The sequence below is a fragment of the Platalea leucorodia genome, assembly GCF_965183815.1.
Source record: "Platalea leucorodia genome assembly, chromosome: Z".
Classification (NCBI taxonomy): Eukaryota; Metazoa; Chordata; class Aves; order Pelecaniformes; family Threskiornithidae; genus Platalea; species Platalea leucorodia.
Genome location: NC_138858.1, coordinates 46,690,412 through 46,705,591, shown reverse-complemented (window position 1 = coordinate 46,705,591; position 15,180 = coordinate 46,690,412). Strand labels below are relative to the sequence as shown.

Here is a 15,180-nt window from a genome sequence, read left to right as displayed (position 1 = left end):
GTATAGCATACAGTATCTGCTATATGCATTTTAAAAGAATTTTTACAGAAAGATTGACAGCAATGAGAGCAGTTAGTCTTTACTAAATGTTTAGCTATATTGAAGACATTATGCATTTGCAGCACATTATGAAATTTCCACTGTTCAAAGTGGAAAAGTTTCACTTAAAGTTGACCACATACTTACTCGTCATCTGATAAATTAAGTGCACCTATACTGAATTATCTGTACCACCATTACACATTTCTGCATTCTTCACATTATCCTTTCTCAAACTAGTACCTTGGCGGGGGGAAAAGGTACAGCAAAATAATTCCTTCGATATCAAAGACAAAAAATTTCTATTTAGTTACTGAATGTACTGTTTTATTCAACTTTGTGCACTTCCATATTGTCAAGAAAATCTGCAAAGTTCAAAAGAAAAAGAATACATATAATACATAGAAGACATATACGTATGCATACATATAAGACAAAGGGCCACAAATGCAAGTTGTTTAGTAGAAGGCAACATTTTTTTGATTCAAAAAATTATGTGAGAAAAGGTTACATTACAGAAAATATCCCAGTAAATGGAAAGAAATAAAGTTGATGAAAGCACAGTAAAATGGAATTGTGAAGTGCTATTGCAAACTAGAGAAAATAACATGTAAAAGTGCAGCCACTCCTTCATGTCTTATGCTTGTTTTCTTATTCTATCCCCTCTTCATTTACTGCACTTACTCTGAAGAGGCTTTCCATATATTGCAATGAGGAAGAAGAGGGATTACTACGTAGATGTGCAGAAAATAGTTTAAAAAGTATTCGGAAAACCTAGGGACTCTTACCACACATGAAAAAAATACATCAAAGAAAGCATTTATTTTCACTTTTCATGTTCCATTTAGTCTATGGGTTTTTCAACATAAACACGTTTTATCTTCCTACCACAGAAGATATTTTCCTCCACCACTTCTTTTGTTATGTATGTCTCTTATTCTTAAAAGTATACAGCAAGTTTTGGATACCAATAATGAGTTTCCATTTCTTTGGGTTACATATTACATGCAGGCTGTAATCAAGAGTTCAGCAAAAACGGTAGCATCTGCACATTTAAGAGTCCCACACCAGCTCACATTTAAGAGTAACACTCTTCAAGAAGAACGAAGACATGCAGCTGAGCATCAAGCAAGAATTTAACTCGCACAATGCAGCACTAACTTCTACTTGGAGATTCCACCTTGAATCTGCAACAATTCTTGGATCTGTTAGCTCCATGTGACAATGTGTCTCCTGCTGCATAGTTACACCAGTTTTAAAAATAGTATATACCTACCAAAACCAATTTTTGCCTATCTTTGACAGTACAGAATTTCAGTATCTGTTCTTCCTACAACAGGCATGAAAAGGTGGCTCTACACTCTGAAGCAATGAATGCTAATCCATTATAAGCATCCTCAGACATGACCGAGATGACTGGCCACCTTAAGCTTGTGACTCCCCTTTTCCTCTCTTTAGCCCCTTCAAGCAAGTCAAAAGAGAACAATGTTCACTTTTTTAAGTACAGGAAGATCAAAATGTATGGGAGAGCAAGTGAGCAGAGGCTAGGAGTAAGATTAGTAGAGGAAAAAAAGAGAAACAGAGATTCAGGGATACATGTTTTTCTAAGCTGTCACATGTTTGTGGCAATTCAAGTCGCCAGACTTAGAGGATAACAAACTTCCTTCAAAAGCCTGAATCTGAAGTAGAAAATACGTTTGCATAATTATTCCTCAGCGATAGTTGTACTATGTCTGAGCATCTTCCTCTCTTACTGCCTGACTACCCAAAGAATCACTACGGTGAATACCTTGCCAAATACTGACTTCCAGACAGCAACGACCCCCTCTCACTTTCCCACTCATAGCTGAAACAGTGTTAACAGGCTTTTCTCTTCAGGTATGTATGAAACCACTGCTGCCAGATATCCAGGATACTTTCCATTGCACAGTTTCATTGTTTGTTTTCATTTCTAAAACAAACAAAAAAGGCCTTCTCAAAGCTCTAGCTGCCTTGCAGTCACCTAAATCATACAAAAGCATGAAACAGTGAATTCACTATGACTGTCCTCTTAAAACACAGCTTGCAAGCTAATAACAAACCCTTATGCCATATTCTACTTTATATTTTCCCACTCCCCTCAAAACCTGAGGAAACACATGGCTTTCCAGATATACTGTGAGTTGCAGTGGGTTTTGGATGATTGTTATTATTTTGATCAGGTGATACTGCATTACAGTGAATTTATCTACTCAAATTACAATTCTAAATTATTTCAGCTGATCTTCCCCCACCCCCCCCCACCCCCCAATTTTCCTTGTTTTTTTTTCCCCGGGAGCTTTTCCCATAATATGTATGAATTACTTGGCAGTGATAGGTTAACAGTTGGACTCAATGATCTCAAGGGTCTTTTCCCACCTTAACGATTCTATGATTCTATGAATTACTATGACCTTTCTATATGCTTTTCCTGAACATACGCTATTCTTAGATATTACTTTTATTTTACCTATGTTTCCTCTACTTGTCAGGACATATGTAAGTACCTTGGAATGTCTGCTACCTGACTGTTTGTTCTTTGTCTTGTTTTCTTCTCTCTTTTACACATACACAGGTCAAACAAGAATTTCTTCCTAAGTTATTCTGCATGCCAAAAAGACGAAGTATAACAACATCCACTTAAAACTTCATGTAGTTTCTCTTAAAGTGAGGTCAAGATAATAAATAAAAGTTATCAAATAATGTCTCTACTTTCACCTGATTTTTAAATAAACCAGAATTGCTTTTCTGCTTACAAGGATACACTATTAAACAAACTACGTACTTCAGAGGGTTATGGTGACTTACACATGCCATAGTTTGAAGTAAGCCTGAATCTTATCATATTTCAGAATGATTTCTGATGTGGACATTCATTTTCCCTCTGAATTTGACTTTCTTAATTGAAAAGCAGTCTTACTCAGACTGAATTTGTCTATTGTTTAACAAAACAGGATTGTAGAATGAGAATTAGAGGTAATTGTATAGCTAATGGTCAGTACCTCAGTTGTCTTAGAAAATGAAGATAACCTACCTTAAAATTTTAGAATACTGTAGGACAGTCACGTTTATACTCAAAATTTCTGAACTAAACAAAGCTACTCAGGATGTTGGCTCTCAATACAAAGGCATCTAACATTTGATTGTATCACAGGAGAGAGCAATAGCTGAAATATTCTTCAAGCTACAAAAAATGTTAGACTTATTCTGGGTCCAAATTATTCCTCCAAAATATTCTGCCAACACCGAGACCAGTATTCAGCTATACCTGCTGATAAAAGTAAAGAAATTTTATCAGAGTAATATGTAGCTATTTTCCCCCAGCTGTCGTACCTGGCTTTTCTGCTTGTATAAACTGAGACCAAGGACTTTCCATAAACTCTAACCTTTTTCTTGGTAGTGGAGAATTGACTACTAAGTCAACTGAAGACAGATTGTATTCTCTCTATTTCGCATTTACTTCTGAGTCTGTTTTTTTTCCTCAGTCAGGTAACAGAGCAAGAATTTCCCATTGGGAACAGTTTTCTTTAATTTGTTGACTCTAACAAAAAAAATGCCTATAAGCCTTATCACTTTCTTGCACCAAAAATCTGACCATAAATCAATATAGTTATTATTACTACTGAGAATGAGAGGAGATAATTAGCCTGTCTCAGAATTGAAAGCTAAGGTAATTGCTTATTCCAGCAGAAGCCTATGGACTTGCACCTATCTTCTTTCGCCCTCTCACCCCTCCACCGAACAGCCACAAAACCAAAAGCCATGCACATACACCATAATGAATATGCAACTACATGCTCCACAGAATGCCACATACGAACTCACCGCATTTAAAAAAAGCCATACTGAAATGGTTAATTCCATTGTAAGCTGAAACTGTAAACTTAATAAAGCAGCATTACAGGCCAATCATTTGGGAACAATTATTTTAAAGCTGAATTGCATTCCCCATCCTAGAAGAGCAAGGATAATGGAATGTTATCTCCCGAAAGCCTACCCTTTGTAAACAACTATCTAAACTTGTTGAATTTGAAAGCTGTGCAAACACACTGCGGAGTTACTATAACTGATAGAAACTCTTTGTTTAAATAATCTACAAAATGTCAGTGTAATACAAATACGATAAAGAGGAGTTCTTAATAACACAACTTTTGTATTTACAGTATTCTCAACAGCACTTAAATCTGCACTGGAGATACAAAGGGCATGTTTTTTCCTAGGCTGACAGCATGCTTAGTTCTCTCATTTACACCAGATTGCAATAACATAAAGGGGGGTTTACCATTAATCCAGGTTTTACTACAAAGCATCCCGTTATTCCTCTGTCAAACACTGGCAAGAGTGCCAAATGTCTGTCATCCAATTCAGAGGATTAAGTCTTCTTTTATAGTGCGATTCTTGTACCAATTTATAAAAATACAGATATAGTTTCTTAGAGCTGGTCACAGTCTATATTTTGGCCTGAATTCATGCTGCAGAGGTTGAATATGACAGCTGGCAGGAAGCTGAGGGGAGAATACATCCTCCCCCTTTTCAGTCACCACATTTCTGTTGCCATAGTGATTAATCCTCAATTGAATGGCTGTCTTTGTACATTTCTTTTCAGTAAAACTTTAAGTAAACTTAAGTTGAAAACATGCAGTTGACTAAAAGAAAAAAAAAAGACTCCATATACTCAACAGGTACAGTACAAGTTCTTGTGACTAATACTTTTCCACATATTAAAAAGTGCAAATTAGCTCTAATGTGGGACATCATCAGTTTTTCAAATTTAGTATCTCCTGTTCCCATTTTTTGTCTTTTTTTGTGAAGCCTCCAAAAGCCTTCTCCAAAGTCTTCCCCATGCTCTAACCCCCCCACCAAGATTGCTATTGACTACATATAACTTCACAAATTCAGCTTTATAGGAACTACATAAAGCCTATTCCAGACTTCTCTATGTAAAACATTTCACATAGGTTGTTTTTGCTAATTAACACAGAAATTAAGTAGGAAATTAATTAAGGAATGCCGTCATTTACTTCAGAATACACTAGAAACGTTAAAAGAAGATATTTAGTCTTGCTTCTGGGAGCCTTCTATTTCTTACAGTAGCTAAGAAAAAGCTTCACAAATAATAAGTTATCCAAAAAACAAAGTAACAAGCTCCTGCACTGAAAATCAACCTGGTTGCTTTGGAACCTGGAACTCAGCAGAAAAAAGGGTCAAAAAACCCAAAATCTCTAGAAATACTTAGTAGATGACTAAGGTCTTAGAGAAAATGTTAACACTTTCACTTTTCCCCCCAAATTAATGCCAGCATAATTTTGAGCAAAATATCACATGAATGACTCAATACTTATTATTTTTTTCTAGAAGGCTGAAATACCTGTAGGTCTGCTCTGAAAATTATAGTCTAGCTTTGAAAGTCCACCATGTCCAGTCTACAGGTTCAATTCACATGTTTTCTGTTAGAAGCTTTTGTTTTCAATATCCTTCTTTCTGTAGTTACATAAGATAAACAGAAAAGAAAATGAAGAACTATCTTCTTAACAGGCAGTAATAGGGTAATAGAGACAATAGTCTTCCACTTGTTTAATGAAAAAACAATTTTTAACCAAGTCTATTTGCACACGTGTGCAAACAGGAGACTTGAACTGAAACTAAAATGCAGAACAAAGATGACTCCATGTCACTAAATCAGCCTAAAAACATCACACAAAATAATGCAGGAAAACCAAGTTATTTATTCCAATAGATTGATTTCTAACATCATCTTCTTCACTCAGACTTCTACATAGAAGACCAGAAAACCCTTGTTACTAATAATCTATGAAATAGCAGAGCAAGTGTATTTTGTAGTCATATGCATAAGGAAGCAATGAAGACCAGCCCTCAGTAATTTTTAATGCAGTGGATATCTGCCACACTAAATGACATACATCTTCTACCCTCAGATGTTGAGAATACTGAAGCCTGGTGTGATTCTCCCTGCACCATGGCATCACAGAACTGACCATAATTTCTGCTTCAATGCTTATGACTTGCTATGAAAGATTACAAATAGCCAGAGCAAAAAGAGATGCTTGACTGCTTTCTGAGACACTTAGGTTCTGGGATGTACAACACATTTTTAGAACTACAGAGGAAGTTGAGATGTATATCTGTATCTCCAAAACGTCTTCAGGAACAGCTGTCTGCCACACTTCTACATGGAAGAAAAATCCCTGGCTTTGTTTTGATTACTGGCACTCTTAAACACCTCTAATTATTGATGCTTCAGTGCCTTCCACATAAGCAACACTACCAGAAACATCAACTGTTTGAGGGACCATTATCATACTCTTCTTCTGTCCTTTCTTCTCAAAATCTACATTGATCTGACACTGCAAGTTGTGGTCAATGGTCAGAATATGAACAATCTTCAGACACAGGATAATATGTACAATTCAGGAACTGTTGGTACTAAGTTAGAATATTTTTACTGTATTTCTAGATATCCCCATAAATACCGTATCTATCGAAAAAAAAAGTCTTTTAAGTACCTCCCTGATTATACTTGCAAAATAAAGTATAAGCAGATATCGACTACTATAGATGACTGTTTATGAGAGCTCCCTCTATAACAAGACAACAGTATCTCTCTTCATTGAAAATGCTACTCCAGCTCACCTACAGCTACAGAATCTTCTTCCACTTTTATGCCACCCCATGGACTTCTGTGATAAAGGGAATACATTCCCAAAACCACAATTTGTTTTAGTTTCTTCAGGATCCTGCCATAAAACCTTTCATATTTGTTTGCTTTTATTATTGTCATATACAAACGATCTTCAAATAACTATCTTTAATTCAGACGCTGGACAGGACTTACTTTGAGTAATGATATTAAACCAAAATATGGTTTATTCTCTGGCTTGTATAATTAGTGCATACTTTATACTGTTACTTTTCTTACTTTTAGATTTGATCTCACCTTTCATAGCTGGTAAGTTGTAGGAGAGCTCTCATGTTTTATTTTTATTTCTTGACAGCAGACTTCATGTTCTGATTGCTGTTATCTAACTGTATTTTTGGTAGTCACATAGAATTTATGGGAATACACACTAAATAAGCATTCAGGATAATAAACGTGAACATTCTAGCTAAACTAGTCAATTTCCACAATCCCTTTTAAAACATACAAAAACAGAGTATGACTGCACTCCCTACCACCTCGGGAGAAAGAAGAGTCAAAGGCTCTGCAGCAGTCTTGAAGCCATGTACCAGGACTGTTATGGAACTTGGAGCACAAACCAAGCAAGAACAGAAGAAATAATAGCAAGACTTATTTCCCATAAAAAGAATGAAGATTTTGTTCCCTTAAGCCTTTAACGGTACAGAACACTAGCAGGTTAAAATAATATGTTCTATTACTTCAGAGAAAAGGTAGCTGGAGTATATGAATACTAGCACAGGTAATATTAAGGACAGACTGACTTAGTACTGGATAAAAAAAAACAGGCTTGATTGAAACCTACAGTTTAAAAGGTTAAGAAAGATTTGACTGTGAATTACATTAGTGCCAACAGTCCAGATCTAACATATATCTTAAGTCAAATTAAGGAAAGAGACTATCACCAAGACAAACATCTTTTCTTATCCAAAGTTCAAATCTTACACTTTTTATACCCAACTTAAATGCAAGTTTACTTATTCATTAGTTACTTATGTTCTTAAATAAGATGTTCTACATACCTTCAAAGTTCTCTTTTGCGGAACAGAACTCCCTGCCTCCCATTCCTTCTACCTTGGCTTTCAAGGATCTTCTTCCCATGCAACCTCTCTCCCTTTGAGGGAAGAATCCTCATGGGTTCTGCGGTCTGCTCCAGTTTGAAGCAGTTTCTACAACTCAAGTAACTCCATTAATCTCCATGCTTCAGCAACAAAGGAAAGACTAATAGACCTAATTTATATTCCTTTTATCTACTGCAGGTAGAAAACCAGGAAAACGACTTCTTCTATATTGCTTTCCAGCAACTTATTTTTGCTGTTACTCATATTCACCTCATTTCCATAACTTAGCTAGGATGTAAAAGTTCACAGGAATTTAGTGAAGCCAAAATGTGATTAGATGACTAGTCAATACCAAGAAATAAACAAAATGTCAATGTTCTTACAAGAGGTTATCTTAATTGATTATTTTTGCTTACTACTTGCTACTTTTTTCTTATTATAACATTGTTACACCTGTCATTGTAGATTCGTATGTAAGAAGGAAACAAAAATGTTTTACTCAGTCTTCAACCAAGATCTGCAGGAAAAGCTGTATTTCCCAACTTACAATTCATCCACTTCAATGGAATACTTTGTCCGTTTTTAAGTGGTCTTGCATCCCTTTCCCAGAGCTATTAGTCAATTCTTGAAAAATTTATTTAAACTTTATGAAGTCAGAAATGCATTATTATAGACAGACTGCAGAGCAAAAACGCAAAGCAGGAAGACAACAGTTGGCATAGGTGAACTGAACTGCACAAAGTATATTTTACTTTTGTCCCAAAGACACCATCTATGAAATGAAAGGAAGAGGTCCTTTTTTGATCACTCCTACTTAGAAATAAGACAGATTGATTAAATGTGCTTAAAAAGGGACATAAATATTATCAGGGCAATATTCAGGAGCTTTCATCATGCTATTAAATAAAGCTTCAATATAAATGCACTGTAAAAGAGCTAATTAAGTATGTGAGCATTGATACTCAGAGTGAACAGAAACAGCTACAAAATTTCTGAGAAACAGTTAGAACAATGATGCTAGAAAGCAACATCAGTGAGAAATTTCAGCTGACAAAGGTTTTGTTTTTCTGTGAGAAATTTCAGCTGACAGAAGTTTTGTTTTTCTTTCAATAACTGAGGTTAAAATTAACACTCCAGTATTAATACTATAATTTTATTTACCAAAAATAATGATGGAAATTTGAACTGTTCAGCTGTATTTTTAATATTAAACATAATACTACTTTAATCTGTTGAAGAACTTTTTTTATTAAACTTCATCTGAAACCAACATTCTCTTTATAACACAATTATTTGCTCTGATAGTGAATGTCTTAGCTTAAACTGATGGCAAATAAGTGAAAAATGACCAGGGAAGACTAATGGCCAGAAGAGCAACAATGATCATGTTTTTCATAGAATGCCTTTTAAAACAAAAATAAAATAATGAAGAAAGGAAAATAGTAGCAGTAACATTGTAAATAGATCATATTTCAGAGTTGTCTATGAAGCTCTGGCAGCTCTCTTTTTAAGATGAGCACAAGAAATCCAAAGCTTCACATTTAAGAACACGCAGCCATCTAGGGATTACTTCTAGGTTAGTGCTTCTACGTCAAAGAAAGAACAGGAAGCAAAGGAAGAGGCAGCCTCCGCCATAATCACTGATGCTTTTCTTCCTACTTAAATCTACAAGAGACTCAATACTGCTGTGGCTTCTGAGTGAAAAATACATACCTTAGAAAAATTGACTAACAAGTTAATCAAGAGAGGTTAATTCGTAATAGTTGCAGTCACACAGACTAAATAATGAGATGTAAGTTACATGAACAATACAAACGACTCCCACAAACTAGTTTTGAAGATACATGGATCAACAGACATTTATTCAAAGTACCTCTTCAAAGTTTTTTTTCATTTATATTTAGTTTTATTAATGTTGCCAACCACTGCCATTAAATAAGGACCTTTCTACACTATTCTTGAGTATTTTTTACCAACTTTTCTGTTAATAAGGGACATTCTAATGCAAATGTGTTAGAATTGAAAAAGCCTCACTTCTACTGGTTGGCCTGGTTTGATCTTCCCAGTGCAAAAATTCTTTGGCATCCCTGCTAATGGCTTAAATACAGTACATCAACCACACTGGAAGAAACTCTTTTAGCCACTGCGGATGTTCAACACCCCAGAATGACATAGTCTTCTGTCTACAATTTCTATAGTGATTGCTAATACGTTTGTAAAGACTAAACTGCACATTCACCAATTACTTATTCTATACTTGTGGTTTATCTTAAGAATCAGTCCAGGAAACAGCAAATGTTTATTACAAGGCAAACAACAAAGCGTCCAGATAATCAGAGTAGTTTAGAACCACTACGTAAATAAGAACAAAAACCTGGAAACTGTACCTGAATTTATTCCAGATTTGTATGTATTCCAAATGTAATTAAACAAGACGCATGACAAACAAAAAGCACAAAGCGTATCTGTTGCTGCAAATGAGCACTCCCAGTAAACTCTACTTTTATGTTTCAGACATTAAGCATAGACAATAATGACCATTACTTTAACATATTATAGCAACTGCATGTGCCCACCCCCGCAAAAGAAAAGAAATCTGCAAACCGATTAATGTTTGACTTTCTACACCACAGAGATCCTGGCATGTACTGTGGCAACTGGATTTTTGTTAACTGGATCCAGGACAAACTGAAGTTTTTTCAAGCCTCCAATCAGAAAAACATGGCACAGAATTTGATTTCAAACACCCAATCTTTAATCTTACCATTTCTCTCAGAAAAACCCCACAGAGGATGATCTGCTGCTTAATTCCCAACTCTTCAGAGATGGCCAATGTAAAAAACAAACAAACAAAAAAACAAACCACCACCACCAACAACAACAAAAAAACCCCAAAACACAAAAGTAATTTATTAGACCTCCATTTGAGCCGCCTCCTCCTCCCATCCTCAGTGGCTTTGATCATTCATGGTGGCCATTAACAGAAAAACAAGTTTGTTAGAACTTTTTAAGATGAAAAATGAGGATAAAAACAGTAAAAACAACATTTCCCAAGCATTTCTCTTTACCTTGGCACTACAGACTGCTACATTAGCAGGGAGCTGGGAAAACTGCTTCAATTGAAATACATCTCGCACTGCCCACCGGCTCAAGTGATTCTCAGCCTTGCTGGATCCAACCACATTCTGATTTGAATGAATGTATGCCACTTCTTGAACACCATCTGATACATTAGGAGAAAAATATAATCAAAGGTATATTCCAAAACCCTGACGGTACACAGTTACACTGAACAAGGATATTGTAATTTTAAAAAAGTTTTACATGAAAGGTGTAAAATTTGTTATGATTTCATGCAGCACCAAGTTTCTCAGCTCTATGAAATGAACAATAATCATTAGACTTATTCAGATTTAACCAGACAGTTTAATACCGCTTCCATTTCAGTGTGGTTTCTTTCAGATGGACAAAGGAGAAGTTTCAAAGCATCTATGATATAATGGCTGCAATATTAATGTTTAAAGCTGTCTCTAACGGAATCAAATTTTCTACATGGTATTTCAAATGCCCATATCACACAAATAAAAACTTATGTACATGAAAAAAAACCCAAACTTAACAGCCCTGTCAAGACTTAAGGTTTTACAGTTCAAATATTTAGATTTGTGAATTCTTAATAAATCTTCAATCTTAGCATCTTTCAATGGACAGTAAGTGGTTAACAAAATATTACAAAGCAACCCATCACCTCAGAAGACAGGAAAGTAAGGCTAATATATAAAAAGAGAGATACAGAAAGACATTACTAAATAATTTAGCAAAGCATTTATTAGTATATTGTAACAAAAACACGTATTGCAGGAAGAATTTAAAACCTGCCAACAATGATAAGTTAAACATATGTTACTACTGTAGTTAAAATAAAATCAAAGTGACTAGTTACCTAAATATCTGTCCATTGATTCCACTTTTTGTTCTCGATGTTCAAATTCAGTTTTACTTGCAGAAGTTTTACGCGCAGCATAATTGCTAGACTTCATTTGTGCAACAGAGGTATCTTGAATAGGATGAAGCATTTTAGACCCCAACTGAACTCTGCCTCTCTGTCTTTTATACTTATAGCTTTGCTTTCTGGTATGAATTTTCTCAACTGGTAAGTTATCTTCAGAAGATGAAAATTCATCTATATTCTGAGAATCACTTTCCTTTTCTTTTCTATTGGGCTTCTTTGATTGTAGCAGAGATTTGGAGACGCTACCTAGTCCACTGTTATGGGCGGGTCTTTCTTTCCGTTTCGGAAAGCTGAAATTTCTTAACTTTCTTGATTCAGAATTATGGGAAATTTCAATATCATCAGACTCATCGCTTATGTCACTTGCCCCTTTCAAATCTCTTGTGCTGTTCTTGATGTCTTCAAAAGACGTGACTTTGCTGAAATTTGATTCAGTACTATGGAATCCAAGTTGCCTACTGTCTCCCTTAAAAACCAACCCATCTTTTTCTTTTGCTAACTCTTCATAATTTTCAGGTGCTGACCTGTAAATTTCAGCTTTCTTAGTAAGCACTGGTTGCTGGTATGCTGGAACTTGGGTAGGAAAGACGATATCATCATTCTCTTCAGAACTCCATTCTGTTTCAATGACTACATCGCTTTGCTTTGAAATGCATTGATCCTCGCTTTCTCTACCCTCTTCCTCCTCAGAGCCTGATAAAACAAGCCAGTCTGTACTACGCATACCTTGTTTATCAGTTCCATCTGGTGACTGAGCAGCTTTCCCATGCTCCAAAATATGCACATGGCTTTGACATTTCTGAAAATCACTATGTTTGCTATTTACATTTGTTCTTATAGTCTGATCATCAGAATTTGAATGATGAGAGTTATAATTATTATATTCTTCTTTGGTAGTTTCAATTTCTCTCTGCAACAACTTAGAGAATCCACACTGCATTAAGGAAAGCTGTCCCTTTGTTACCATTAAACTATTTGCATTGCAAGGCTTCCTTCTGTCACATTTTTTCACAGAAGCTTCCAGAATATCATCGTCACTAAAGTCATCACAAAAATCCATTCCTTCTCTCTTTAATTGTGCTTGAACCCTTCCAGGATCTTTATCTTCTTTACAGTCTGGTTGTTCATACTAAAAATAAAAGTAGTTTACAGCAAAGGTATTTAAAATATAAATAATATATGGAACACACCTAATTCCAAAGCAGTGTAAAAAAAGTGGATTCTGATTATGTTAATCAAAAAATATACAAAATAGTATTACAATACATAAATAGAAAGCAAACTCAAAACAAATCATGAAGAGAAATTATATGAAAGTCTTTGGCAGAACAAAATTTTTAGCTAAACAACAATGAAAATAACCACAGATATATAATTGAGACTATATATGCTGCACACTGCTAAAACAACCTATGTCTTCCCAATCCACACCCATATTTTTCTAGTTTATACTGGTCTTGTTGCAACTTTTCATCTGTCAAAGGTAGTTTGAAAAGTGACTTCACAATTCAAACCTTAATAGTGTGTAATGACATTCATAAAAAAACCCAACAATCTCCCAGTGGTGGTCAACCTCCTTGTACATGGGGGCTAACATAGTTTAAAAGAACTATGAGTACATATCAGCAATTATATGTATTAGCAACGTGAGGTTATGACCAATGTGATGGCATACTGATTTAAATTAATACTGACATTTACCCACAGAAACTTCCAACAAGAGACAGTGGTTAATTTTCAGTAGTGTTCAGTGTGATCTAATCTAATGATATTTTCACGCTTAGAGGCTCCTATTAAACCCAGCCTTTACAGGTGGTCAGGGGGTGGAAATCTTGTTCCAGAAGGAAATTATTACATACCTTATTTGAAAGAAAAAAAGCCAGCATTGAACAGACCACTGATTTGGTGGGAATCACTGTCTGATTACATCAACTAAATAGCCTGTGTCTTCCACAGCAGTCCAAAATGCCTGAAGCAAGCTTTCAATCCTCTAAACCAATTGTACTTTGCACAATTCCCTAACCAAAATCTTCTAAACAACAGTAGGTGTTAGATTCTCAACTGACTTCTTGATCAGAAGGCTGTCATATCACATGTCATGTCATATCCTATCATAAGGCTGTCACTCAAACTACAGAGCAATGCTTCGGTAAACAATATTGCTCTGTAGTAACAGCATGTAAGTAATAACTTCATTCGGACTGAGGATATCCAAGTATTGTAAAGGTCATGGAATACCCTATTACTAGGTCTTCAGAATATTCCACTTTAAATACAGAAAGCATGACATTATCTAATGCTTTACAACGTGTAAAACCAAGGGTAAGCAGACAGAAAAAGATGGCAAGTGCAATGTAGGGTAAAAGCATTACCAGACTAACAACATACTGTCCACATTTGCCACTGTAGTATCAGGAACTAGAGGGACCATCATGCTCTGGTCCATAGTCCACAAAGACACCTCACCTTTTCTGAGCTGCATGAAGGAGTCTCTTCCTTTAGCCATGTAGTTGCTGTCATGACTCCTGCTTCTACTCGCCCTTCCCTCTAAAACAATCAAGAATGCATAGAATAAAAACTGTATCTGTTCAAGTTAACAAAGGTAAGCCCAGGAAAAAAAAATAGTTTTTCTTTTCGTCTACAGAGATATAAGCATAAGAAGTACAATCAGCAAAGTCCAGACTAAGACTTACATTTTGGCACTTAATGCTCTTTGATCTAACACATAACCTGCAGGAAAAGTAACATACTGCATAAATTGGGAGGATCTCAGGCATACACTATTTTAATAATTTTAAACGTTTTTCCAAAGCAGAATACCCGCTACAATGTTCATATTACATGCCACATTTTAATTTAGATTTAATTTAGAGAACTTTTCAGCTTTGTATCCCCAAAGTACGTGTTCTTACACCACATTACTCTTTTGGCTATGCTGCCTTTATACCGCTATATTACATTCCCCAGCCTCTTCCTCTATAGGCAAAATAACAAAATAAAGGGAACGACAGAAAGAAACCCAGAATAAAGCTGCAATAAATTCCAAGATGCAGGTTAGCTGCAGCAAACATGCTGGATAGAAAAAGGTATAATACTGCATATACTTAAAACCAGTGTGCACTATATGCTATGGAATTGTGCCAACAGTCTCTTTAAAGTAACTAAGAAATAAATCTTAAAATATGAAGCCGCAGTTACTTACTTCCACATTGTAACATTTTTAAATCCAGCATGATAAAATATATTTTACTAAACAGTTTTTGAAATCTCAAGATGTACTATACAAAGGTTACTATGATCATAAAGAATATTTTTATGATCAGAATTCTGGCTTAAAAGGTCACCTTTTATTCATC

The 15,180-nt window shown here is 35.3% G+C and overlaps 1 protein-coding gene across 11 annotated transcripts in view; it reads right to left on the bottom strand.

The window, feature by feature from the left end:
• The window catches only part of ERCC6L2 (ERCC excision repair 6 like 2), a 62,974-nt gene that overhangs the window by 12,052 nt on the left and 35,742 nt on the right, over nucleotides 1-15,180 (bottom strand). For 6 of the 11 annotated variants that reach the window (XR_014230722.1, XM_082336806.1, XM_082336802.1 and 3 more), the window contains 3 exons: nucleotides 14,291-14,371; nucleotides 11,756-12,953; nucleotides 10,881-11,035 (listed from right to left, as the gene is read on the bottom strand). Coding sequence is in view for 7 of the 11 variants with exons in the window: in XM_082336806.1 (XP_082192932.1) it covers nucleotides 10,881-11,035; nucleotides 11,756-12,953; nucleotides 14,291-14,371 (1,434 nt within the window). In the remaining 4 variants the exon portion in view is untranslated. Of the gene's footprint in view, nucleotides 1-3,253; nucleotides 4,704-5,425; nucleotides 5,539-7,773; nucleotides 7,921-10,576; nucleotides 10,630-10,880; nucleotides 11,036-11,755; nucleotides 12,954-14,290; nucleotides 14,372-15,180 lie in introns of those variants that run through there. The other 5 variants (XR_014230725.1, XR_014230723.1, XM_082336803.1 and 2 more) reach the window with 5 other exon arrangements.